Below are 26814 nucleotides of genomic sequence, written 5' to 3'. Positions count from 1 at the left end.
ATAAGAGTTTTGTTCAAACGTCTCAGATCCAAAATTGGTCTGAGAGCTCCGTCCTTCTTGGGAACGAGGAAATAACGGCTGTAAAAGCCCGACTCGCTCATAGAAGGGGAAAACCGGTTCTATAGCCCCTTTGCACAGAAGTGTAGCTATTTCTGCTCGAAGTAGATGTGCTACTTCCCCATTCACTCTGGTCTCGGTACGCGCTTGAAAGCGCGGAGGGCGGCGAGCGAACTGCAGAGTATAGCCCTGTTTTACTGTGCTTAGCACCCATTCTGACGCGCCTGGAATAGATTCCCACGCTTTCGCGTGTGCAGCCAGGGGCAGCATGGCCTCTGAGCTCTGATTGCCGCGCGTCGCAGGCTCGAGAGCTCGAAACGGAGGCGCGGGCGCAGCGCGGGCGCAGCGCGCGCGCTCTTGGTGCTTAGATACGGCGGCTCGCATGCAGCGATAGCTGGCCGTTTTACACACAGTATCCCAGTGGCTTTGGACGGGGAACATACAGTGTGAGGCGCGACGCGCGAGGGCGGCGTCAGGGCGAAATGTTTGTTAGTATGTGTGAGCGCTCGAGGGCGGGCACAGGACTTACATTTAAAACGCACAGGACTTACATTTAAAACATGACCGGTCGTGAGAGGCCGTGTGACAGAGCGGGCAGTGAGTAGGTGTGGGCACGGGGAGGTGGACACGTGACCTACTTTTAACACTCGAGCGGCTTCTGCCTGCTTTATGAGAGTGGGCTCTGTGAGAGACACGGGATTTATAGTGCTTGTGTGCAGGGGTGAACACGGAAACGTGGGCACATTCACTGCATTTGAAACACATACGGCGTGAGCCGTGCAACCAGACATTATGCTCATTTGAGATTTCTCTGGGTCGCCGTGAGAACGGTGGTTGCGCGCAGGCGAGCGGGTAGATATACCGGCTGTTGGCTGCGAGGTAAACATCTGCAGTAGCCATGGCAATGGGGACTGACAGAGCGTGAAGCTTTGACGGTGGTCCGACCGCAGCGGGACTTAACCGTCTTTTCTTCCCTCGTGTATAGAGGCTCAATAATAATCAAGCACCATGAGTAGGAGGGGTGCGAGAGGCGGGTTCGCTTTCTGAATGTAAGAAAAGCTGGCCGCGAGCTCGGAGAAGCGAACAGCATAAATTTTATCTGTTGCGAGAGCCGGGATCGAACATGGGTCTGTGGTGCGAAAGCCTATAATTCCACCACTGTACCACAGGGGAGAACACAATAGCTTTTGGTTAGCGCGAGCATATAAGTGAGCGACCTCAAGTTTGTTTGCAGGCGTGCGTGTAATAAAAACAGGCTCGTTTACTGCAATAGTAATATTTCCAGCCGCCTGAACTTAAGAGCGGACTGAGAAATGTGTGAGAATTGGCGGTTTGTCCGGCCACAGCGGGACGAAAACACTCTCTCTCCTCTTTTCGCCGGTGAGTGAGGCGCGCGCGCTGAACGTTGCTCGTGACCGTCCGCTCTGTCATCCCTTGTGAACGGCGCAATCTGCGCGGCCCAACAAGGGGGAGAGCGGGTTTGCTTTCTGTGAATAAGAAAAGCTTGTCGCGAGCTTGGAGAAGCGAACAGCATACATTTTTATCTGCCGCGAGAGCCGGGATCGAACCCGGATCCCTGGCGCAAAAGCCTAAGATTCTGCCACTGAGCCACAGGGGAGAATACATTAGCTTTTGGTTAGAGCGAGCATATAAGAGCGTCATGTCTTGCGACGGCGTTTGCTTGCAGGCGTGCGTGTATTTATAACAGGCTCGTATATTGCAATATGAACAATTCCAGTCGCCTGAACTCAAGAGGGGACTGAGAAATGTGTGAGGAATGGAGGTAGGTCCGGCCAGGGCGGGACGAAAACACTCTGTTCTCCTTTCGCCGGTGAGTGACGTGCGAGGACGGAGTAGCTTTCTTGTAACGTAAAGAGAGCTCCAGGACCGTCCGCTTCTGCCATCCCTTGTGAGCGGCGCAGTAGCGCGGCTCGAACAGAGGGAGTGTATCTATCTCATTCGCCTCATCCCCTGACGCGGCGGCGGCGCGGGCGAGAGCCGGCGGTTGAACGGCCGGGAGGGGGGGCGGAGAGAGCGAGCGAGAGAGAAGCTCGAGGGAGAAGTTCCGGCGAGCTCCTCAGTCACATCAGTGTCCGGTGGTCTCTGCGAGCGGCGCTTCTTCTTGCGCGGCCCGGCAGGGACAGGCGGAACGACAGCTTGGTCGAAAACTTCAAGTCGAGCCCGCAGGGTCGACATTGAAAGTTCTTCGCACTCGGGGCAGCCGCCCGTAGAGAGTGCGGTGGCGGCGTGCTCGCGGCACAAGCTGCAGGAAAAAACGAGGCATTTTTAGAAAAACGCCTCGTGCTCTTTTAGAATGAGAGAAAGTATGTGTCGCAGTAGGCGAACACACACAGCAGTAAAAGGATATGTCGCCGGATAGCGTAGCAGGCACGGATGGCTGAAGGCGGCGAAGGCGGCCGGCTTCTTCAGGCGCTGTCTTAGGCTTGCTGGTCGCTGGTTTCAACGGCGGCGGCTCTCAAGATCCAGCGATGCGAAGAGCTTCGCTGAAGACAAGAAAATCAGATATTCAGCCTGTGAGCCTTCGTTATATACACTCTGGCCACACCCATCTTGACGGTTAGAAGGGTGTGGAGGGCGCGAAGCGCCCTCATTGGAGGCCACGTTTCACGAGGCTCACTGATAGGCTTAAGCAGTTGCCGCCGAGCAGCCAATGAGCACGCTTATACAGCCTGCCTTGGTCTGCCGGCTGCCGCACTGCGTTGACAATGAATACAAAATTAAGGATAATTTTTGGCTTCAGATCTCGAAGAAAGAAGACTTTCCCGTAGCGTAAGCAACTTACGCAATACGAGAGAACCTCTCGTAAGAGAACTGTGAACAAACTGGCAATGGCAGAGGAGGTTTTGAGGCAAATTGGAAGGCAATGTTATGCCATTGAAAGGACGTACCACTATGGCATTTGTGGTCAACGACATCTACGTGCCATAGAGGCATGTCTCAGAAATTTATCAAGAGTTGCCGGTCTGTTAAGAACAGAGACAGCGGACGAACTTAAAGACTCGCTCATCGACTTAAGAAGGATTTTGCTGGTGCAAAATGTAGAGCAAGACCGGTCCTACTCTGCCGGACGTGTACATTTAGGTGAGTAAAATTGTTGTTCTCTCCAAGTTATTAAAATGTTAGACCTGTTAATTGAGAACGTTTAAATGATTAAAACTAGGCTATATTTGGGTCACTACGACGTCTTTCTTGAACACGTGGCGACTCTCCGTCTCTGGTTCAGAATTAGCTATTTACTGCAAAAATACCCCAGACTGGCCTCTTTGATGCAATTAAAACCAATTTAGACCCACTGGCAACAATCGCAAATGTTCAAATTAATTTTAACTACGACATAACTTTGGGGGATTTCAATGGTTCTTCGGCTTGGGGCGATCTTTGTTAATTCATTAATGTGTTTTTCAGTATTTTTTAACCTGACCTCAGAGCAATTTTACATAGTAGACAGTTTTTTTTTTTTTTTTTTTTTTTTTTTTTAACAGGGCTTGGGCGTCGTGACGTCATACTTGGCGTGGCGGCCATGTTGATGGCCTCGCGAATGTAAACATACAGCAAGTCGAACGAGGAGAAGCAGAGTTGGGAGAAAGAAAATAAAGAAAAAGATATTAAAGTCCCGAAAAGTATGTGGAATTTACGGGGATACGTTAAATAGGGAAGCCAGGGACCAGTAACGTTATGTGGACAAAATCGGCAAAAAAGTGTAGTTAGCTGTCAACCCTCCCGTTTTTTCCGGGTTTCTCACGCATTTGAGCTCTTTTCCCGCTGTCTTCCCGTTTTAGTATTTTCCTATAAAATATCCCGAAAAATGGAAATTTCAACATTCATCTTTCTGTTGCTATCCCTCTGCTGACAGCAAAAATTCGTACTACAAAACTGCAGCATTAACTAAGCGAGTTGTTAAGCTAACTGTTAGATCTAACGTGACTTTGCTTACAGATTGGCGTGAAATCGTGCTCTCACAACAACCACGCTGTTATCTTAAAAAGGCCAATATCACGCTTGCCTTCAAGTAAGCAAAACGATGCTTTGAAAACATCTGTTTCGCTGGAAGGGCAAGGGGGTAGCAACAGGACAACAGTACATCAACATGGCCGCCACGCCAAGTATGACGTCACGACGCCCAAGCCCTAGTAGGGTTGCAAAGGGGTAGAACATTTCTAGAAACTTTTCATGGACTGGAGTTTTGGGAAATATTCCTTGTTAGAAACTAAATGGGAATTAATTGGAATTTTGGGGTAATTTATACAAATGGTATCATACACAAACATTTATATAAACATTTTGTTTGGTCATAAGCAGACATGCATGCAAAGTAACAGTTTACAATTATTGTAAAAAAAAAATAAATAAGACATTTTTGATTACTTCTTAGAACAACAGAAAAGCATGAATGTTTCGTAAAAAAAAGTCCCATTTAAAATGTAAAATGAAACAAATTATCTGCAGGATGCACAGTGCATGCAGGAGGTTTGGCCTCAATAGCCCTGAAGTGAGTGAGGAATGTGCAGGGTAGAATTCTTTGCTGAATTGACATTAAATCTGGTTGTTTTAAACAAGATTATTTTCACCTGTAAGGACTACATGCAATTTTGTAAATTAATCCGTTAATTCCCATGTATTATCTATTATTACAGGAACACAGACACTTCATATTTAATTGTATTTAATAATTTTAATTATGATTTTTACATTTAATAGATTAGACTTAGACTAGGCCTACTTAATAGATTGAAAACGTACTAGATTAAGTAAAATGCACACGGCCGCACGGACATTCATAGCGGTGCGGAGCAGAGCGACCAGTGGAGACACACTGTTATGAATGCTCATGTGGCCTCAGCGGTGTCTGTTAATTGTTGTTCAATTGTTCTTTGTTTCTTTTTGTCATAGGTGTACGTGGAAGACCTTCCATTAATGTTTCAAAGCAGCAAATTGAGTTTCTAATGAAACAGGGACACACCATTAAGCAGATGGCCAATATTCTGGGCTGCTCATCTTCATTTATTTATAGGAAAACTAAACAGCTCGGAATTCCTATACGAAAGCTGCAAAGACAAGTGACTGAGGAAGAGCTCATTCAGCATGTCAGAAGACTTCACAGTCTCTATCCCAACACAGGAAGTGAGGTGTGTTAGGCAAAGGAAAGTCAAATTCAGTATTCTGCATCCATACTGTCCGTCAGATTAAATACATTTGCTTTTATCATTTCTTCTTAGATCATGAGGGGGCTGCTACGTGGAGAAGGGCTGTTTGTCCAGCGGTGCAGAGTCCGAGAAGCCCTTACCCTAATCGATCCCACCGCGACTGCACGCAGGTGGAGTAATGCCATTGCCAGAAGAGTCTACCATGTTCCTCATCCAAACAGTTTATGGCACATAGATGGGAATATGCGGTTGATTAGGTAAAACACTATTCATCCCTCCCCCCAATACAAAGACACAGGTTCGGTGGACTGGAAACACTAAATTGCCCATAGGAGTGAGTGCACGTGAGAGTGTCCTTGGCCCTGTTTACACCTGGTATTAAGATGTGTTTTCGTCGATCGGATTACAAGTGGACGATGCTAAATACAGGCTTAAACATGGTCTAAAACTTTGAGCTTTTGAACACTTCCAGAGGTAGTTGAAAAAGCATTTGACCGGATGCTTTCATAGTGTAAACGCAAAAAATGTGGTAGACTGTGTTCGAACAACCACAAAACATTGTCTACTCTCCTCCTACTGACCTAATGCGTAAACATTATGGGAAGAGCTCTAACCAGATGGGATTTAAACGTTGTTGGCGGAAGACCCAAGTTTGGTTTTGAAGACGAAAAACATACCAAACACAATGTTCTCTCACCATTCCTGATTTCTAATACACACTCCCTGTGTTCGGCTGGTCTTGTGGCTGTCAGAGTAGAAACGAAAGCTGCTGTTCTGTGTTTTTCAATCTTCTCCTTCATTCCGTCATTATGTACACTGAAAAAAATGATTCGTTGAATTTATTCATTATTGTAAGTGGTTGCACACAATTGATTTTAGCTACATTTAAACAAATGCATTAAGTTGAACTTAATACATTTTAGTTCAACTTAATGCATTTGTTTAAATGTAGCTAAAATCAATTGTGTGCAACCACTTACCATAAACAAATTTAGTAAATTCAACTATAATTTTTTTCAGTGTACCTTGCATGAGCTTATTTCGTCCATTAGACTGAAAGATCTTAAAAAGCCCATACATTTATCCGCCCATAGACCCTCCTCTGAAAGAAATCAGGACAGAAGTGGTCGAAAGTGGACAAAAGAGACGGATTTAAACACCAGGTGTAAATGGGAATTTGTCTCCCTAATCCACTTGTGATCCGATCGACCAAAACACATCCTAATACCAGGTGTAAACAGGGCCCTAGTAGTACTGGGGTTGCACAAGTTAGTGCACTTCCAGTGTTGGGTTACATCAGGAAGGGCTTCTGGGCATAAATCCTGTGTCGAAAAAGCCTTATTCAGACTGTCAGGCCAAACCCAATTTTTGTGCATATCTAATTGGAATCATATTTAGCAAGTGTGAACAGCAGGGAAAAAAATCACTTGTAATTAATTTTTTTTTTTTACAAATCCATTTTGAGGAAAAAAACCTTGCATCACAATATTGTGGTTGTCAAAACAATTGGTAACTAAATAGAACTTCATTAAGTTTAGTGACAACATGTTATGTTTACATGACGGATAGACTACTGTTATTTTAAGTGCTTGACACAAATTTCATGATTTTCATGATAAACTTGTGATTTGATTCCGATCTTAAAGGGATACTTCACTTTAAAATGAAAATTCTGTCATCATATACTCACCCTCATGTTGTTTCAAACCTGTATGAATTTCTTTCTTCTGCTGAACAGAAAGGAAGATATTTTGAAGAATGTCAGTAACCAAACAGTCAACTGGTCCCATTGACTTCCATAGTCGGGAAAAAAAATACTATGGAAGTCAATGGTTCCAGTTAACTGTTTGGTTACTGACATTCTTCAAAATATCTTCCTTTCTGTTCAGCAGAAGAAAGAAATTCATACAGGTTTGAAACAACTTGAGGGTGAGTATAATGACAGAATTTTAATTTTAAAGTGAAGTATTCCTTTAAGATTGGAATCAAATTGCAAGTTTATCATGAAAATCATGAAATTTTGTTCAATATCGATTAATTTAGATAAATATCAGGTACAGTAGCTACATGCTAATTTTTCTCAAGGAAAAATAAATCTCTTAACTAATGCTGTATCAGCTGGTATCATTACTAAAGGTTAAAATTAACAACACAAATTAATATAATGCAGTTTTTATAATAGTTATTTTTCATGATAAGAGTACAAATATACTACAAATATTGTGTTATCATTATTTACAAAATCCACAAAAATATCAAGAAATAATTTGTCAATATCGCACTCCGCTAATCTATAACACAAGCACTTAATCATCTATCGCTACGATCCAGGATCAGATCTGCCCCATCTTATTTTATGGTTTGGAGCTCTACTAGTGACATTTAAGATACTATGAATGCACTTATTTTTTTATTGCTTAATTAACCTTGTGTTGTTTCTATGCCTTTTTTTTTTTTATACAAGGTGGGGTTTTGTTGTACATGGAGCCATTGATGGGAAATCTCGCCTTATAACCTACCTGAGCTGCAACACAAATAACCGTGCCTCCACTGTGCTGACCGAGTTTGTGAAGGCCACATGTCTTTATGGCCTTCCTTCGCGAGTGCGATCTGACCATGGAGGGGAAAATTCACAAATCGCCCTCTTCATGAATCTTGTTCAAGGGGTGGAACGGAGGAGTCACATAACAGGAGAATCTGTTCATAATCAACGCATAGAGCGACTTTGGAGAGATGTTTTCCTGCATGTGCTCCAGTACTTTTACAACTTGTTCTACACTCTTGAGGATTCTGAGATCCTTGATCCAGATGATGATGTCCAAAAGATGTCCCTGCAAATTGTCTTCCTGCCAGAGATACAAAGGAGACTGGGTCTATTTAGGGAAGGATGGAATCACCACAAAATCAGAACTGAGAACAATAAAACACCTGTCCAAATATGGACTGCAGGAATGCTTGCCAACATGGAGACAAACTGCAGAGCCATCAGCAATGTTTTTGGTGAAGTCATTTTCCTGCTGTAGTTGTGGAGCAACCCAGAATCAATCTGAGCCATCAGCAGCAGCAAAACATTATGCAGGCAATTGAGACCATCTCAGATACTACTGCTAAGTATCAGACATGCTGCAGAGAAATTGCAAACACATTACAAGATGGCTGAGATACAATTTATGATACTCTGTTTTTTCTTGAAACGCACCATCAGAATGATAATGTTTATGTATTCTGGATACTTGACGATCTCAAAGGGACCCCCCCTCTAAAAAAAAAACTATTAAATGCCTTCAGGTAAATACCACACTGTCTGTTTCATGCTCTGACAAAATGTTTTTAGCAGGATTACTAGACTCCAATGTGAAAAAAGGATTCAGACAAATGCAATCAAAATTGATTCAGGTTTTATTGTTCCATTTATGCAGTGAAACATGAATTAGCACATTTTGCTTCATTTGCTCGATTTATCATCATCAGTTTTAATTCCACTAAATTGAAAAAGTACATAACAGCAAGTTGTGCTAATATATATATCAAACATTAAAGGTAAGAACAGTACAACAATAACAGTAAATGCAATAACAGTAAAATGCATGTTTGAGTGTTAAGAGAATTATTTCAAGTATTTCTTTTATCACCCTTACATGAACAAGGTACATGGTGCCAAAGGTTGGCGACTGCAGAATACCTTCGGTCATGTAGGTTCTAAAAGATTTGTAGGTACTGTGAATTGGAAGTCTGAGAACAATAAGGCATGTGTTGGCCTCTGGAAATATTCTGGTGTCTTGACCAAATGTAAGTAAAAATTCAATTTTTGGCTGATGGGGGAATCCAAGAGGAGGCACAGATGAGGCTCCAGAAGCAAACTGCAGCACCATTTCTAGTGTCAACGGATTGCAGTCACCTTCTGTAACCACACAGATTCAGACAGACACACAAAGAAGCAGAATAAGGTTTAAATTGAATATCATATTCAGTATGTTGGCTTTCTCAAGCCAACTAATTTTTTTATTGGAAAGAAATTTAACTTCACAAAAATGTGTCACTCAAAATCACATTAAAATGCAAATACATTTTTTACAACAAAGTGGTTGTAATGTTTAAATGATAAAGCACTAAAACACCTACCTTCTACATCTATTAACCAGTCTCTCCAGAAACAGATGGTCTTATTTTCCAGTTGCCTTTTGTTGCTGCCAAGGGGTGAGAAGTCCACTTCGAAAAGAGTTGCCAGATCTTTTGCCTCCAGTGGTCTGATTGCATTGACAAACAGGTCCTCAAAGATTTCAGCATGATTTTTTAGCTCGTCCATCAGACCAAAAGTTTTGAAACCCTCTTCAAATCTGTCACAGGACATTTAGAGATTTTAATCAAGTCATAATGAGATTTTAGCCACAACCAAACTTTCCATTTACTACATTTTTCCTTTGTACAGCATTTATATGGTTCTCATGATGGATACTTACTGTCTGAGAGCCAAATTTATCCGCCCATTCACAAAGTATTCTGCTGCAGATTGGATCAGGGAATCCCTCTCTTCAAGTGATGAGATGTACCTAAGTGCTCCCATCATGTTCAGACTGTCCCCAGCATCTGATATAGCAGAATTTGCTTTTTGAACAGAGTCTGCTTCTTTAATCTGCAAGTAAATCATTAGAAAGTTATGCCATGAAATCACAAAGCATCCATTGCAAATGACAAAATAAAAAAAACCTGCATAGATGAGACTGTTTAATGTACAAGTCTAAAGTTTATAATCACCTTTGTGAGTTTTTCTCTGAAGCAGCTGTCTGCTATTTCCTCAAGGGAGACTGGAAGTGTACATGTACCACAGAGTTGCATAAAGAGACGATCAGAAAAAAAACGAGGGCCAACTCCACCATGAACTATGCACACTGCAATCATTTTTGCAATGGTCATGTACAAGCCATTCTCAAGTGCTGAAAAACATATATATATACATATATTTAGTGATATATTTAGTATATACATATATTTCAATTTCATAAGAAAAAAAGAAAAGAAAATTAGATAATCCTCATCATGAGTATCAAGAGCCAGTAGCCTGTTGTCTTCCGGCCCTTCAAATATTTTTGATATCTGGATTTCCCTCATCAACAAGCGTAGGTATTCCCTGGTTGGTCCACCATCATCTATAGCTCCTTCTCCAACCCCATCAGAGTCCACAAAAATCACATCCAGTCTTGCTTCTGGATTGAAGCGCCTTCGTTTGAAAGCGTGCAGGCTACCTTGTAATATATTGTCTCGACTTACATTGATTTGATTGCTTGTGGGACAACATGAGAGATCAACTCTGCTATGAAGCTTCTTCAAAATCATCTGTAGATCAACTCTAAAACACAAAGGGGTAAAATAAGTTTGCTTTCATGTGTCTGAAAAAGTTTAGTTCTTTAAATTCCTTTAAAGTATAACATAACATACTGATCTGAAATAATTTCACAGTTGTCATTTGTTACAGAGGATGGTTGAGTGGGAAGAGAGCGTTCAGGTGACCACTGATGATATGTGTGTGAAGGTGAAGGAGCAGGTGACCAGTGTGCAGGTGAAGGAGCAGGTGACCAGTTTGGGGGTGTTGGGGAATGACAATCATTCAGTGGCAAAGAAGTAATTGGTTCATGTGATGATGATGCAAGCGACTGGTTGGAAAAGGACGAGGTAAAATGAACTTCACCAGAATTCACTTGAATGCTTGCTTCATTCTGTTTATCTTGACTTTCCTGTACATACAGACCAATATTTTAAATAAAAAATATATTTAAAAAAAAAGAAGAAAAAAAACTATATACACCTAAAATAGTTTTAGAGACTATAAATAGAAGGGTTACTCACGTGTGCATCCATTGGTGAACCCCAAACAACATAAAGAGTTGAATGACCCTGGATGTTGTAATCATTAAGTGTTCCTGAAAGGTTATTTTCGAGAGGTGTAGATGAGATCGCATCTTGAACATAGAATACTTCACTGGATAGGTCATCCTGACCAACAAAGTCAAATAAGATCTGAAAAGAAGCACATGAAACATAGGTAGATTACACTTGGTGTCATTATTATACAATTATCATTCTTCATCAAGGCTAATTACTATATTATTTCCCAAACACATTTTAAATCATGACTGTTTTCTATGCTTATTGTTTATCCTTTTATTAAAAATCAGCAGTCATTTACTTGAATTGTGTCTGACAAGATGAATTTTCGAATTTTTTCCACTCCATTAGGAAACTTGAATTTGATTGCCACAGCATCAATGGGTTCCTCGTAATTCGCAATCCTCTTCCGTCTGTCTTCAATTGCCTATTATGCAACCAAGGTTACATGAATGCAGTACTTTTTTTTTTACTTCAAACAAACAAATCATGAGTTATATTTTTTAAAATAACATTTACCTGTAGTCGACTCTTCTCCTGTGCCTCTAAACATTGGCGTCTCATTTCCTATTTATAATATAAAGAATTTGTGGATTCTATTTAAATAGAAATGTATATTACACCTATTAGAACTAGTATGTTCATAGAAAAACATTACAGAGCAGTTTAATGTCCATACTCTCAAATAAATAGTTTCTTTTGTATTACAACCATCTTATACCATCCAGACCTTAATGTCAATTCAGAAAATGTACTAAAGGTTAAATGGGTTCATGTAACAATACATCAAAATTTCCTTAATAAAAATGTCTTTCACACCGGACTCAACTGGTCAAAAACACGATTTTCCCAAGATTAGTAAAGAGGACCTCAACATTCAAAAGTTTATATATATACACACACATATATATATATATATATATATATATATATATATATATACATATATATATATATATATATATATATATATATATACAGGTAATGCAGTTTATATATAGCTTAATGTTCTTAATCAAAGACATTTACACATATTAGCTGAAGTATTACAAGACTAACAGGATGCTACTATCATGTTTTTTTTATGTAAACTTGCAAATTTAGAAAGTAAAATGTTAGGTGGTTGCTGGGTTGCAGTGAAAAAAATAATACAGTTACTTACTTTTTCTCTATCTGCCATTAAAGATTGTTCAAATTCTTTGTCTTGTTCTTGCCGCAAAGATCGCCACTGCTGCAAGACCTATAAACACATCAAAAAATATCTGACTTATGAGAAATTCCCTGGTTGGTCCACCATCATCTATAGCTCCTTCTCCAACCCCATCAGAGTCCACAAAAATCACATCCAGTCTTGCTTCTGGGAAACAAATGATCAACACAGACTCTGGTACATATTGGTTTAAAACGTTATAAGTCTATTCTTAGTTACCACTGTGCTGTCTGCAGTGTCATCTGTGTTGCCACTAAAGTCAGTAAGGTCAATCACCACAGATGGAGTTGGGTCCTCAGAGTCAATCACCACACTTTCAGAGTTGGCTCCTGCTTCAGGTGCACTTTGTGACTGGCACAAAGGAGGTGGTGATTCCTGTGTGGGTAACTGTTGTCATTTACACCACAACACACTTTTACATAAAGCATTATCAAAGAAAATTATTACAAACCTGGTATAATTCTGCTAATGGCAGAATGTACAGCCTACTCCGGCCAAGAGCTTGCTTTAATTCTTTGACAGAAGTAACCAGAAGCTTCTGTAATTTCTTTCCTCTGTCAGCCTTGGCTAATTCATATCCAATCAAATTCAGGCTGACATCTGGGAAACTTTGACAGATACATTGTTTGAAATCTGCCAAACTCCAATTCATTTGGATTTGGGAGACTTTTTCTTTACCTGTGTCATCCACAGGGCTACCTAAAGATGTTTTGAAAGAAAAAGATATAAAATTACTGAATTGTTATAAATAATAATAATAATTAAAAAAATCTCATAATTCACTGTGCCATTACCAAATCCAGTTTGTGTAATTTTTCTTCGTTCTGTCACTGTAGGTAGCTTTGTAAAGGTTGGGCCAGGAAGCAAAAACAGGCAAACATTCCAACAAAGGTTTTCTCGTCTTCCGGCTGTACCTTTAAAACAGAACATTAAAGACTGAATAAATTAAATAAGAGAACCCTCTGATCAATGTGTACATTTTACCAGTTTGATATCTTATTCGAAAAGGAATAACGAGAAATTGAAAGACAGTTCATTTTTTTTTATTATTATTATTTCTTTAGTTTAACACTGGTCAATGAGATTTCGTCTTGACTTCGAATGTCTACACATTTATAATCCGAGATCAGGTATAAAAAAAAATCATATAGAATTGACACTGGCTCATGGTTTCAGAGATCGTTTATACTTAAAGGTTGTATCAGCGATTTCAGGCCCAAACATAAATGATCACATTCATCTAATCTTTCCAAACGATCCGCTAGCTGCCCGCCCCATAAGCAAGCCGTCAAAAAACCCCGTCTCTGTAGGCAGCCTAGGCTCTGAGATCTGCACACAAAAACAATTGGTTTCACCAACCACTCAAAACCAAAACAAATAGTGTTCCAACCAATCACCGACGGGGGAGGGTGTTGTGAGGTTTTCGTGTGCACGAGCACAAAACCTCACAACACCCACCCCCTGTCGATGATTGGTTGGAACACTATTTATGTTTGGGCCTGAAATCACTGATACAACCTTTAAATCACGTGACTTTGGTAGTTTGATACAGATACAAAAAAAATATTCATAAAGGTTTCGAAGCTTCACGAAGTGTGTTCGAAGCTTCGAAAGCCCTAATCATCTCCAATGAAGACTCATCAGGGCACTTGTACTTTTACTGTAGCCTGCAGAGGCTGTATCCTACGTAGCAACAGCTTTCGAAATGAGACATGTGTTCCCGTACAACTTTGCAATGCTTTGGAAACGCACCCCTGGTCAAGCCTATCACTGGGAATTCACAACGTGCCGATTTTTTTAAATCATTTTCAAACAATTGTGGGACTATTTTTTATTTGCACATCAATTACCAAATTCTTGACATAATAGGCTACATTTAATATTATAGTATTTAGGTCTATTTCAAGTGTCTCCAGCAACAACAAAAAAACAACAACATCAAATTGTAATGAGATTGAAAGGAAAAAAACCCTAGGCTATGCATCAAAATGAGTATGAATGGTAAAGGGATGCAAACATGTATGGTCAAAAAAGAGAGGTTATCGAAGCGCTCGCCCCGCGGCAAATATCCAGATACTTACATAATTGAAAAGTATGGAGAAACGTGACATTGTGTTTCCAACTGAGATTTAATGTAATTTCTGTTCTTTATTAGAAGTTATCCATTACTCCAGTCTAACATATATATATATATATATATATATATATATATATATATATATATATATATATATATATATGTATATACACATATATATACATATGTTTGTATGTACATATATATATATATATATATATATATATATATATGTGTGTGTTTGTATATATACAATATATATATATATATATGTTTGTATATATGCAGTATGTGTATATGTATGTATGTGTGTGTGTGTGTGTGTGTGTGTGTGTGTGTGTGTGTGTGTGTGTGTGTGTATATGTACTGAACAAAGCATACTGGAGGTGCCATTACTTTAGTATTTCACAAGCTCTCAAAAAAACAGGAATGTAGAGGCATAGATGAATTCATTCTTAATTGAAATCTAGCATTACAACATTTTCTGATGTGTTATTATTGAAATATGGTACCCACAATATGCCTCTCCATGCAACTTTATGTACCGATACAGCATACTGGAGGTGTCATTACTTTAGTATTTCACAAGTTCTCAAAAAAACAGGAACGTAGAGGCATAGATTAATTCATTTGTAAATGAAATCTTGCATTACAACATTTTCTGATGTGTTATTATTGAAATATGGTACCCAGAATATGCCTCTCCATGCAACTTTATGTGCTGACGAAGCATACTGGAGGTGTCATTACTTTAGTATTTTACAAGTTCTCAAAAAAACAGGAACGTAGAGGCATAGATGAATTCATTCTTAATTGAAATCTAGCATTACAACATTTTCTGATGTGTTATTATTGAAATATGGTACCCACAATATGCCTCTCCATGCAACTTTATGTACCGATACAGCATACTGGAGGTGTCATTACTTTAGTATTTCACAAGTTCTCAAAAAAACAGGAACGTAGAGGCATATATGAATTCATTCTTAATTGAAATCTAGCATTACAACATTTTCTGATGTGTTATTATTGAAATATGGTACCCACAATATGCCTCTCCATGCAACTTTATGTACCGATACAGCGCACTGGAGGTGTCATTACTTTAGTATTTCACAAGTTCTCAAAAAAACAGGAACGTAGAGGCATAGATGAATTCATTTGTAAATGAAATCTTGCATTACAACATTTTCTGATGTGTTAGTATTGAAATATGGTACCCAGAATATGCCTCTCCATGCAACTTTATGTTCCGATGCAGCATACTGGAGGTGTCATTACTTTAGTATTTCACAAGTTCTCAAAAAAACAGGAACGTAGAGGCATAGATGAATTCATTCTTAATTGAAATCTAGCATTACAACATTTTCTGATGTGTTATTATTGAAATATGGTACCCACAATATGCCTCTCCATGCAACTTTATGTACCGATACAGCATACTGGAGGTGTCATTACTTTAGTATTTCACAAGTTCTCAAAAAAACAGGAATGTAGAGGCATAGATTAATTCATTCTTAAACGAAATCTTGCATTACAACATTTTCTGATGTTTTTTTGTTGAAATATGGTGCCCAGAATATGCCTCTCCATGCAACTGTATGGGCCGATACAGCATACTGGAGGTGTCATTACTTTAGTATTTCACAAGATCTCAAAAAAACAGGAACGTAGAGGCATAGATGAATTCATTCTTAAACGAAATCTTGCATTACAACATTTTCTGATGTTTTTTTGTTGAAATATGGTGCCCAGAATATGCCTCTCCATGCAACTGTATGGGCCGATACAGCATACTGGAGGTGTCATTACTTTAGTATTTCACAAGATCTCAAAAAAACAGGAATGTAGAGGCATAGATGAATTCATTTGTAAATGAAATCTTGCATTACAACATTTTCTGATGTGTTATTATTGAAATATGGTACCCACAATATGCCTCTCCATGCAACTTTATGTACCGATACAGCATACTGGAGGTGTCATTACTTTAGTATTTCACAAGTTCTCAAAAAAACAGGAACGTAGAGGCATAGATTAATTCATTCTTAAACGAAATCTTGCATTACAACATTTTCTGATGTTTTTTTGTTGAAATATGGTACCCAGAATATGCCTCTCCATGCAACTTTATGTTCCAATGCAGCATACTGGAGGTGTCATTACTTTAGTATTTCACAAGATCTCAAAAAAACAGGAACGTAGAGGCATAGATGAATTCATTTGTAAATGAAATCTTGCATTACAACATTTTCTGATGTGTTATTATTGAAATATGGTACCCACAATATGCCTCTCCATGCAACTTTATGTACCGATACAGCATACTGGAGGTGTCATTACTTTAGTATTTCACAAGTTCTCAAAAAAACAGGAACGTAGAGGCATAGATTAATTCATTCTTAAACGAAATCTTGCATTACAACATTTTCTGATGTTTTTTTGTTGAAATATGGTGCCCAGAATATGCCTCTCCATGCAACTGTATGGGCCGACTGGGTACCATATTTCAATAATAACACATCAGAAAATGTTGTAATGCAAGATTTAGTTTAAGAATGGAATTATCTATATCTCTACGTGCTTGTTTTTTTGAGAACTTGTGAAATACTAAAGTAATGACACCAGTATGCTTCGTCAGCACATAAAGTTGCATGGAGAGGCATATTGTGGGTACCATATTTCAATAATAACACATCAGAAAATGTTGTAATGCAAGATTTCATTTAAGAATGAATTCATCTATGCCTCTACGTGCTTGTTTTTTTGAGAACTTGTGAAATACTAAAGTAATGACACCTCCAGTATGCTGTATCGGTATATAAAGTTGCATGGAGAGGCATATTGTGGGTACCATATTTCAATAATAACACATCAGAAAATGTTGTAATGGTAGATTTCAATTAAGAATGAATTCATCTATGCCTCTACATTCCTGTTTTTTTGTGAACTTGTGAAATACTAAAGTAATGACACCTCCAGTATGCTTCGTCAGCACATAAAGTTGCATGGAGAGGCATATTCTGGGTACCATATTTCAATAATAACACATCAGAAAATGTTGTAATGCAAGATTTCGTTTAAGAATGAATTCATCTATGCCTCTACGTTCCTGTTCTTTTGAGAACTTGTGAAATACTAAAGTAATGACACCTCCAGTATGCTGTATCGGTACATCAAGTTGCATGGAGAGGCATATTGTGGGTACCATATTTCAATAATAACACATCAGAAAATGTTGTAATGCTAGATTTCAATTAAGAATGAATTCATCTATGCCTCTACATTCCTGTTTTTTTGAGAACTTGTAAAATACTAAAGGAATGACACCTCCAGTATGCTTCGTCAGCACATAAAGTTGCACGGAGAGGCATATTGTGGGTACCATATTTCAATAATAACACATCAGAAAATGTTGTAATGCAAGATTTCATTTAAGAATGAATTAATCTATGCCTCTACGTGCTTGTTTTTTTGAGAACTTGTGAAATACTAAAGTAATGACACCTCCAGTATGCTGTATCGGTACATAAAGTTGCATGGAGAGGCATATTCTGGGTACCATATTTCAATAATAACACATCAGAAAATGTTGTAATGCTAGATTTCAATTAAGAATGAATTCATCTATGCCTCTACGTTCCTGTTTTTTTGAGAACTTGTGAAATACTAAAGTAATGACACCTCCAGTATGCTTCGTCAGCACATAAAGTTGCATGGAGAGGCATATTGTGGGTACCATATTTCAATAATAACACATCAGAAAATGTTGTAATGGTAGATTTCAATTAAGAATGAATTCATCTATGCCTCTACATTCCTGTTTTTTTGTGAACTTGTGAAATACTAAAGTAATGACACCTCCAGTATGCTGTATCGGTATATAAAGTTGCATGGAGAGGCATATTGTGGGTACCATATTTCAATAATAACACATCAGAAAATGTTGTAATGCTAGATTTCAATTAAGAATGAATTCATCTATGCCTCTACGTTCCTGTTTTTTTGAGAACTTGTGAAATACTAAAGTAATGACACCTCCAGTATGCTGTATCGGTACATAAAGTTGCATGGAGAGGCATATTCTGGGTACCATATTTCAATAATAACACATCAGAAAATGTTGTAATGCAAGATTTCATTTACAAATGAATTCATCTATGCCTCTACGTTCCTGTTTTTTTGAGAACTTGTGAAATACTAAAGTAATGACACCTCCAGTATGCTGTATCGGTACATAAAGTTGCATGGAGAGGCATATTGTGGGTACCATATTTCAATAATAACACATCAGAAACTGTTGTAATGCTAGATTTCAATTAAGAATGAATTCATCTATGCCTCTACGTTCCTGTTTTTTTTGAGAACTTGTGAAATACTAAAGTAATGACACCTCCAGTACGCTGTATCGGTACATAAAGTTGCATGGAGAGGCATATTGTGGGTACCATATTTCAACAATAACACATCAGAAAATGTTGTAATGCTAGATTTCAAATAAGAATGAATTCATCTATGCCTCTACATTCCTGTTTTTTTGAGAACTTGTGAAATACTAAAGTAATGACACCTCCAGTATGCTTCGTCAGCACATAAAGTTGCATGGAGAGGCATATTCTGGGTACCATATTTCAATAATAACACATCAGAAAATGTTGTAATGCAAGATTTCATTTAAGAATGATCATCTATGCCTCTACGTTCCTGTTTTTTTTGAGAACTTGTGAAATACTAAAGTAATGACACCTCCAGTACGCTGTATCGGTACATAAAGTTGCATGGAGAGGCATATTGTGGGTACCATATTTCAATAATAACACATCAGAAAATGTTGTAATGCTAGATTTCAATTAAGAATGAATTCGTCTATGCCTCTACATTCCTGTTTTTTTGAGAACTTGTGAAATACTAAAGTAATGACACCTCTAGTATGCTTCGTCGGCACATATAGTTGCATGGAGAGGCATATTCTGGGTACCATATTTCAATAATAACACATCAGAAAATGTTGTAATGCAAGATTTAGTTTAAGAATGGAATTATCTATATCTCTACGTGCTTGTTTTTTTGAGAACTTGTGAAATACTAAAGTAATGACACCTCCAGTATGCTGTATCGGTACATAAAGTTGCATGGAGAGGCATATTGTGGGTACCATATTTCAATAATAACACATCAGAAAATGTTGTAATGCTAGATTTCAATTAAGAATGAATTCATCTATGCCTCTACATTCCTGTTTTTTTGAGAACTTGTAAAATACTAAAGGAATGACACCTCCAGTATGCTTCGTCAGCACATAAAGTTGCATGGAGAGGCATATTGTGGGTACCATATTTCAATAATAACACATCAGAAAATGTTGTAATGCAAGATTTCATTTACAAATGAATTCATCTATGCCTCTACGTTCCTGTTTTTTTGAGAACTTGTGAAATACTAAAGTAATGACACCTCCAGTATGCTGTATCGGTACATAAAGTTGCATGGAGTGGTATATTCTGGGTACCATATTTCAATAATAACACATCAGAAAATGTTGTAATGCAAGATTTCGTTTAAGAATGAAATGATCTATACCTCTACGTGCTTGTTTTTTTGAGAACTTGTGAAATACTAAAGTAATGACACCTCCAGCTTCGTCGGCACACAAAGCTGCATGGAGAGGCAAATTCTGGGTACCATATTTCAATAATAACACATTAGAAAATGTTGTAATGCAAGATTTCGTTTAAGAATGGAATTATCTATACCTCTACGTGCTTGTTTTTTTGAGAACTTGAGAAATACTAAAGTAATGACACCTCTAGTATGGTTTGTCGAGTATGCTTTGTCCAGTATACATACACACATACATATATATATATATATATATATATGTTAGACTGGAGTAATGGATAACTTCTAATAAAGAACAGAAATTACATTACATTAAATCTCAGTTGGAAACATAATGTCACGTTTCTCCCTACTTTTAAAAAGACATTTAGTAAGAAATGGAACTTAAATACAATATAAGTACTCTGGTTGAATTTACCACGTAGCTTACAACATTTATAGAGGCAGACAAGATAATCTTTTCAGGAGTATTTATTTTCACTGTTAAATGAAAAATGCTGCCCGATCCACAGGCTCGTAATTCACGTACAACTGTTCCTTTAAGAAATACGGCCAAAAGCACCGAGGGGGAGGGCTTAACAACCATCCAACATTTTTTAAGGTGGAACGAATAGTTCGACGAATAAGGAGCTGGCGAAAAAGGAGCTGGAGTCAGCCTCGTAGAATTGAATTGTTGATATCAAGAATTACATTTTTGATATCAAGAATTGAATTGTTGATATCAAGAATTACATTTTTGATATCAAGAATTACATTGTTGATATCAAGAATTACATTTTTTATATCAAAAATTTAATTCTTGATATCAACAATTCAATTCTTGATATCAAAAATGTAATTCTTGATATCAACAATTCAATTCTTGATATCAACAATGTAATTCTTGATATCAACAATGTAATTCTTGATATCTGCAATTATATTTTCACTAGTGAAATGTCACCATAGGCTGCCATTCAAAATCAATTGTTGATATCAAGAATTGATTTCTTACTAGTAGAAAAATAATTTTTGATATGAATAATTACATTGTTACTAGTAAAAATGCGAATTACTGATATCAATAATTCAATTGTCACTAGTGACAATGTTAATTTCTGATATCATGAATGTGATTGTTACTAGTAAGAAAGCCATTTTAGATATTATATTGATATCAGAAATACATTTTCAGATATCAAAAATGAACTTTTTTACTAGTAACAATGTAATTATTCATATCAAAAATTATATTTCTACTAGAAAGAAATGAATTCTTGATATCAACAATTGATTTTGAATGGCAGCCTATGGTGACATTTCACTAGTGAAAATACAATTACAGATATCAACAATTGAATTGTTGATATCAAGAATTCATATCCTGGAAATGAATAAAAGTTAAAACGGCTTGCCTTGTGGCATGACATCTCGTCACACCCCTACTCATTAATATTCATAAATTCATTACCATAGCTATTCTTACCTGTAAAAATGACATTTCTAGATATCTGTAATACTATTTTTACTAGTTAAAATAGTATTTAAGATATCTGTAATTCTATTTTTACTAGTTGCAAGTATGGCAAGCCGTTTTAACTTTTATTCATTTCCAGGATATGAATCCTTGATATCAACAATTCAATTTTCACTAGTTAAAATTATAATTCTTGATATCAGGAATAATGTTTCTACTAGTAACAATGGCAATTTTTGATATCAGGAATTACATTTCAACTAGTAAAAATGTTCATTCTTAATATCAACAATTTAATTTTAATTAGTAAAAACTATAATTCTTGATATTAACAATTGAATTTCAACTAGTAAAAACTATAATTCTTGATATTAACAATTTATATCCTGGGAATGGCAATAGGCAAGCTGTTTTGACTTTTAATCATTTGCAGGATATGAATTCTTGATGTCAACAACTAAATTTTCACTAGTTAAAATGATTGTTATTGATATCAGGAATTAGATTTCTACTAGTAACAATGGCTATTTTTGATATCAGGAATTACATTTCCACTAGTAACAATGCTAATTCTTGATATCAGCATTTACATTTTCACTAGTTAAAATGATAATTCTTGATATCAACAATTGAATTTCAACTAGTAAAAACTATAATTGTTGATATCTGTAATTGTATTTTCACTAGTGAAATGTCACCATAGGCTGCCATTCAAAATCAATTGTTGATATCAAGAATTGATTTCTTACTAGTTAAAATTCCAGTTTCACATATCAGAAATACAATTCTTACTAGTAAAAACCTTTATTTTTGATATCAAGAATTCAATTGTCACTAGTTGAAATGTCTATTCTTGATATCAACAATTTAATTGCTACTAGTAACAATGTTCATTTTCGATATCAATAATTCCATTTTCACTAGTGACAATGTTAATATCTGATATCATGAATGTGATTGTTACTAGTAAGAAAGCCATTTTAGATATCTGAAATTATATTGATATCAGAAATACATTTTCAGATATCAAAAATGAAACATTTTACTAGTAGCAATTAAATTGTTGATATCAAGAATAGACATTTCAACTAGTGACGATTGAATTATTGATATCAGTAATTGCCATTTTTACTAGTAACAATGTAATTCTTGATATCAACAATTATATTTCTACTAGTAAGAAATCAATTCTTGATATCAACAATTGATTTTGAATGGCAGCCAATGGTGACATTTCACTAGTGAAAATACAATTGTTGATATCAACAATTAAATTGTTGATATCAACAATTGTATTTTTTGATATCAACAATTACATTCTTGATATCAACAATTTAATTGTTGATATCAAGAATTGAATTGTTGATATCAAAAATACAATTGTTGATATCAACAATTTAATTGTTGATATCAACAATTCATATCCTACATGTGTTTTAAATGTTAAAAGGGCGACAAAACTATTACAGATATCAAAAATGTATTTCTTACTAGTTAAAATTCTGAATACACATATCAGAAATACAATTCTTACTAGTAAAAACCTTTATTTTTGATATCAAGAATTCAGTTGTCACTAGTTGAAATGTCTATTCTTGATATCAACAATTTAATTGCTACTAGTAACAATGTTCATTTTTGATATCAATAATTCCATTTTCACTAGTGACAATGATAATTTCTGATATCATGAATGTGATTGTTACTAGTAAGAAAGCCATTTTAGATATATGAAATAATATTGATATCAGAAATACATTTTTAGATATCAAAAATGAAAATTTTTACTAGTAGCAATTCAATTGTTGATATCAATAATATATATTTCAACTAGTGACAATTGAATTATTGATATCAGTAATTCACATTTTTACTAGTAACAATGTAATAATTGATATCAAAAATTATATTTCTACTAGTAAGAAATCAATTCTTGATATCAACAATTGATTTTGAATGGCAGCCTATGGTGACATTTCACTAGTGAAAATATAATTACAGATATCAAGAATTCAATTGTTGATATCAAGAATTACATTTTTGATATCAACAATTAAATTGTTGATATCAACAATTACATTTTTGATATCAAGAATTATATTGTTGATATCAAGAATTGAATTGTTGATATCAAGAATTAAATTGTTGATATCAAGAATTGAATTGTTGATATCAACAATTAAATTGTTGATATCAAGAATTGAATTGTTGATATCAAGAATTAAATTCTTGATATCAAGAATTCATATCCTACATGTGTTTTAAATGTTAAAAGGGCGACAAAACTATTACAGATATCAAAAATTGATTTCTTACTGGTTAAAATTCTGAATACACATATCAGAAATACAATTCTTACTAGTAAAAACCTTTATTTTTGATATCAAGAATTCAATTGTCACTAGTTGAAATGTCTATTCTTGATATCAACAATTGAATTGCTACTAGTAACAATGTTCATTTTTGATATCAATAATTCCATTTTCACTAGTGACAATGTTAATTTCTGATATCATGAATGTGATTGTTACTAGTAAGAAAGCCATTTTAGATATCTGAAATAATATTGATATCAGAAATACATTTTCAGATATCAAAAATTAACATTGTTACTAGTAGCAATTAAATTGTTGATATCAAGAATAGACATTTCAACTAGTGACAATTGAATTATTGATATCAGTAATTGCCATTTTTACTAGTAACAATGTAATTCTTGATATCAACAATTATATTTCTACTAGTAAGAAATCAATTCTTGATATCAACAATTGATTTTGAATGGCAGCCTATGGTGACATTTCACTAGTGAAAATACAATTGTTGATATCAAGAATTCAATTGTTGATATCAAGAATTATATTTTTGATATCAAGAATTAAATTGTTGATATCAAGAATTCAATTGTTGATATCAAGAATTCAATTGTTGATATCAAGAATTACATTTTTGATATCAAAAAATGTAATTGTTGATATCAAAAATGTAATTCTTGATATCAACAATTCATATCCCGGAAATGAATAAAAGTTAAAACGGCTTGCCATAGCTGGAAGCCAGTGATTATTAGTTCTTATTACACTTCTCTGTGGAATACTTGATTCTGATTGGTCAATAGCTCCATCCAGTGGTATGTTATTCCCAGAAAACAACCATTCAAGACAGATAATGCAGACTCATCTAGGTTACTGAAGTCAGCAGTGCTAGGAACATATTTTCTTCATGGAAGGTTTGCATTTGGTGATCTAATAAAGTATTAAAACTCAGTTGAACCAATATTTTGTGTACAGTTATTTAATTATGCCACCCAGTATCGTGGACTCGCTCTCTCTTGTTTCATACAAACGCAGCTGCTGCCATTTTGTGACTAATGTTTTGTACACTGTTGGATTATGAGATACAAACAGGTAAGTTACGATTTTAAAACTGTTTAGTCTGAAATCAATATATCTTATCTCCATAATTATTTATGTGGCGACATGCTGTGTAATGACTATTATCTTAAATGTCCGTCTAGTTTTAACTTGCCGCGCTGCAACTGTTCTCTCCGTGGAAGCTTTGTGTTTAAAGACCTAATAAAATATTTAAACTCAGATCAATATTTCGTGTCTAATTATTTACTTATGTGGCAAGTAGCTGTGCAATAAGCTGGATAATATACATCCAGCCTGTACATGTACATCCGCTTCGCGTCGGGGTCCTCATCACCCTGTCGGGGGTTATTTTGAGAGAACAATCGGCTGGATGTACATTATCCCTTTCTAAAGTTTCAAATATGGATATACCAGATTAACCAGAAATTGGTCATTGTATTGTGTATTTGTATGAGTTATGTTCTTTATATGGACTCTTCTGTTGTTTTTCCTTGGGATCCCATGTTTCCTTCCTGTCTTCCTGATAGATACATGTAGAAATAACTATTTAAATAAACTTTGTGGGTTTTTTTTTTTTTTTTTTTTTTTAACCACAAAACAACATCTGTCCAACGTTGGACCCTTACCGAACAAAAATATATGGGAATATACTGCCAAAAATAATATGATTTATTACACACCCCTAATACATTTCCATATATGGGAAACTAGTGCTTATATTTTTTCAATATACTGCAATATATGCATTGGCCATGTATGTCTATATATTAATACATATAAAATAATTATAAATGAAAACAAAAATAGCATTACATGTTATGTTCACAAAGTTGTATCCTTTATTGTGTAGGCTACATATATTGCACATACATGTTCCCATATAAATGTGAATGTGTGTTCACACATATACTAGATACATAGATCTGTTAGTGTTTTATGTTCTATTATTTTGGAATTTAAAAGTTTTTCTGGTATGTCTGAGTTTTTGGGGTTACCATTGTGCTGAAGAGTAGAGCCTGTGATTCGGTTGATGATTGGCCAAACACCATTTATAATATAATTAATATATTTTGAAAGTAATGGCTGTGCTCTACTCAGCACAGTGATAGTCTGTTGGTTACATATTTAAGTACATGCAGGTGTGCTTGCACTTTTATTAACTAGCCTAAAGATTTGAAACATTAATAATGCAAATAATAAAAAAAAATATAAGAAATATATTTAATTATATATTTCTCTGTGTGTTTATGTTGTATGAGTAAATTTGCAATATATTACACATGCAGTGCCATATCTGATCACATATATACAGTACAGGTCAAAAGTTTGGAAACATTACGTTTTTTTATATTTTTGAAAGAAGTCTCTAATGCTTATCAAGGCTGCGTTTATTTGATCAAAAATACAGAAAAAACAGTAATATTGTGAAATATTATTACAACTTAATAGTAGTTAGTAATAGTAGAAATAATAGTTTTCTATTTGAATATACTTTAAAAAATAATTTATTCCTGTGATGCAAAGCTTAATTTTCAGCATCATTACTCCAGTCTTCAGTGTCACATGTGACATCCAGTCTATCACATGATCCTTTAGAAATCATTCTAATATTCTGATTTATTATGAGTGTTGGAAACAGTTCTGCTGCCTAATATATTTGATGAATAAAAGATTAAAAAGAACTGCATTTATTATATATATATATATATATATATATATATATATATATATATATATATATATATATATATTCTAATAATATAAATCTTCTTTACTATCACTTTTTTTTATCAATTTAACACATCCTTGCTGAATAAAAGAAAAAAAAAGAAAGAAAAAAATTACTGACCCCAAATTACTGACCAGTAGTGTATATTGTTGTTACAAAAGATTTCTATTTTTTTCTTTTGACCTGTACCTTACATCTATGTATTATGAAGAGTATTACTGAATATGAAATTATATACATTATG

At 35.8% G+C, this 26814-nt stretch overlaps 2 protein-coding genes across 2 annotated transcripts; one reads left to right on the top strand and one right to left on the bottom strand.

Annotated features, from left to right (window-relative positions):
* The first annotated feature begins 2892 nt into the window (after positions 1-2892).
* Positions 2893-8476, top strand: LOC311090482 (uncharacterized protein). Its single transcript, XM_084125773.1, has 4 exons — positions 2893-3159; positions 4969-5204; positions 5295-5479; positions 7687-8476. The coding sequence occupies exons 1-4, from the start codon at positions 2907-2909 to the stop codon at positions 8243-8245; spliced, it is 1233 nt and encodes a 410-aa protein (XP_083981899.1). The 5' UTR covers positions 2893-2906; the 3' UTR covers positions 8246-8476.
* A 110-nt stretch (positions 8477-8586) lies between these two features.
* LOC311090481 (uncharacterized protein) lies at positions 8587-13270 on the bottom strand. The gene is made up of 12 exons (XM_084125772.1): positions 13110-13270; positions 12767-13014; positions 12535-12690; positions 12268-12345; positions 11625-11672; positions 11407-11532; positions 11067-11237; positions 10659-10954; positions 9978-10569; positions 9683-9855; positions 9345-9559; positions 8587-9123 (listed from the first exon to the last, which is right to left on the bottom strand). Exons 1-12 carry the CDS (start codon positions 13243-13245, stop codon positions 8750-8752), a joined length of 2613 nt encoding a protein of 870 aa, XP_083981898.1. The 5' UTR covers positions 13246-13270; the 3' UTR covers positions 8587-8749.
* Positions 13271-26814: the final 13544 nt, after the last annotated feature.

The sequence above is a fragment of the Abramis brama genome (assembly GCF_963993115.1).
Source record: "Abramis brama genome assembly, chromosome: 10".
Classification (NCBI taxonomy): domain Eukaryota; kingdom Metazoa; phylum Chordata; class Actinopteri; order Cypriniformes; family Leuciscidae; genus Abramis; species Abramis brama.
Note: the sequence above shows the minus strand (reverse complement) of the source record. Positions and strands in the feature narration are given on the sequence as shown.

Bases quoted from the DNA above. Each gene is read 5' to 3' on its own strand.
- LOC311090482 (XM_084125773.1), top strand. From the start codon at position 2,907: ATGGCAGAGGAGGTTTTGAGGCAAATTGGAAGGCAATGTTATGCCATT. The intron at 3,160-4,968 runs GTGAGTAAAATT...TTTTTGTCATAG, and splicing joins TGCCGGACGTGTACATTTAG to GTGTACGTGGAAGACCTTCC. The intron at 5,205-5,294 runs GTGTGTTAGGCA...ATTTCTTCTTAG, and splicing joins ATCCCAACACAGGAAGTGAG to ATCATGAGGGGGCTGCTACG.
- LOC311090481 (XM_084125772.1), bottom strand. From the start codon at position 13,245: ATGTTCTGTTTTAAAGGTACAGCCGGAAGACGAGAAAACCTTTGTTGG. The intron at 12,346-12,534 runs GTAACTAAGAAT...ATGTGTTTATAG, and splicing joins ACACTGCAGACAGCACAGTG to GTCTTGCAGCAGTGGCGATC. The intron at 9,856-9,977 runs GTGATTATAAAC...ATTTACTTGCAG, and splicing joins TCAGAGAAAAACTCACAAAG to ATTAAAGAAGCAGACTCTGT.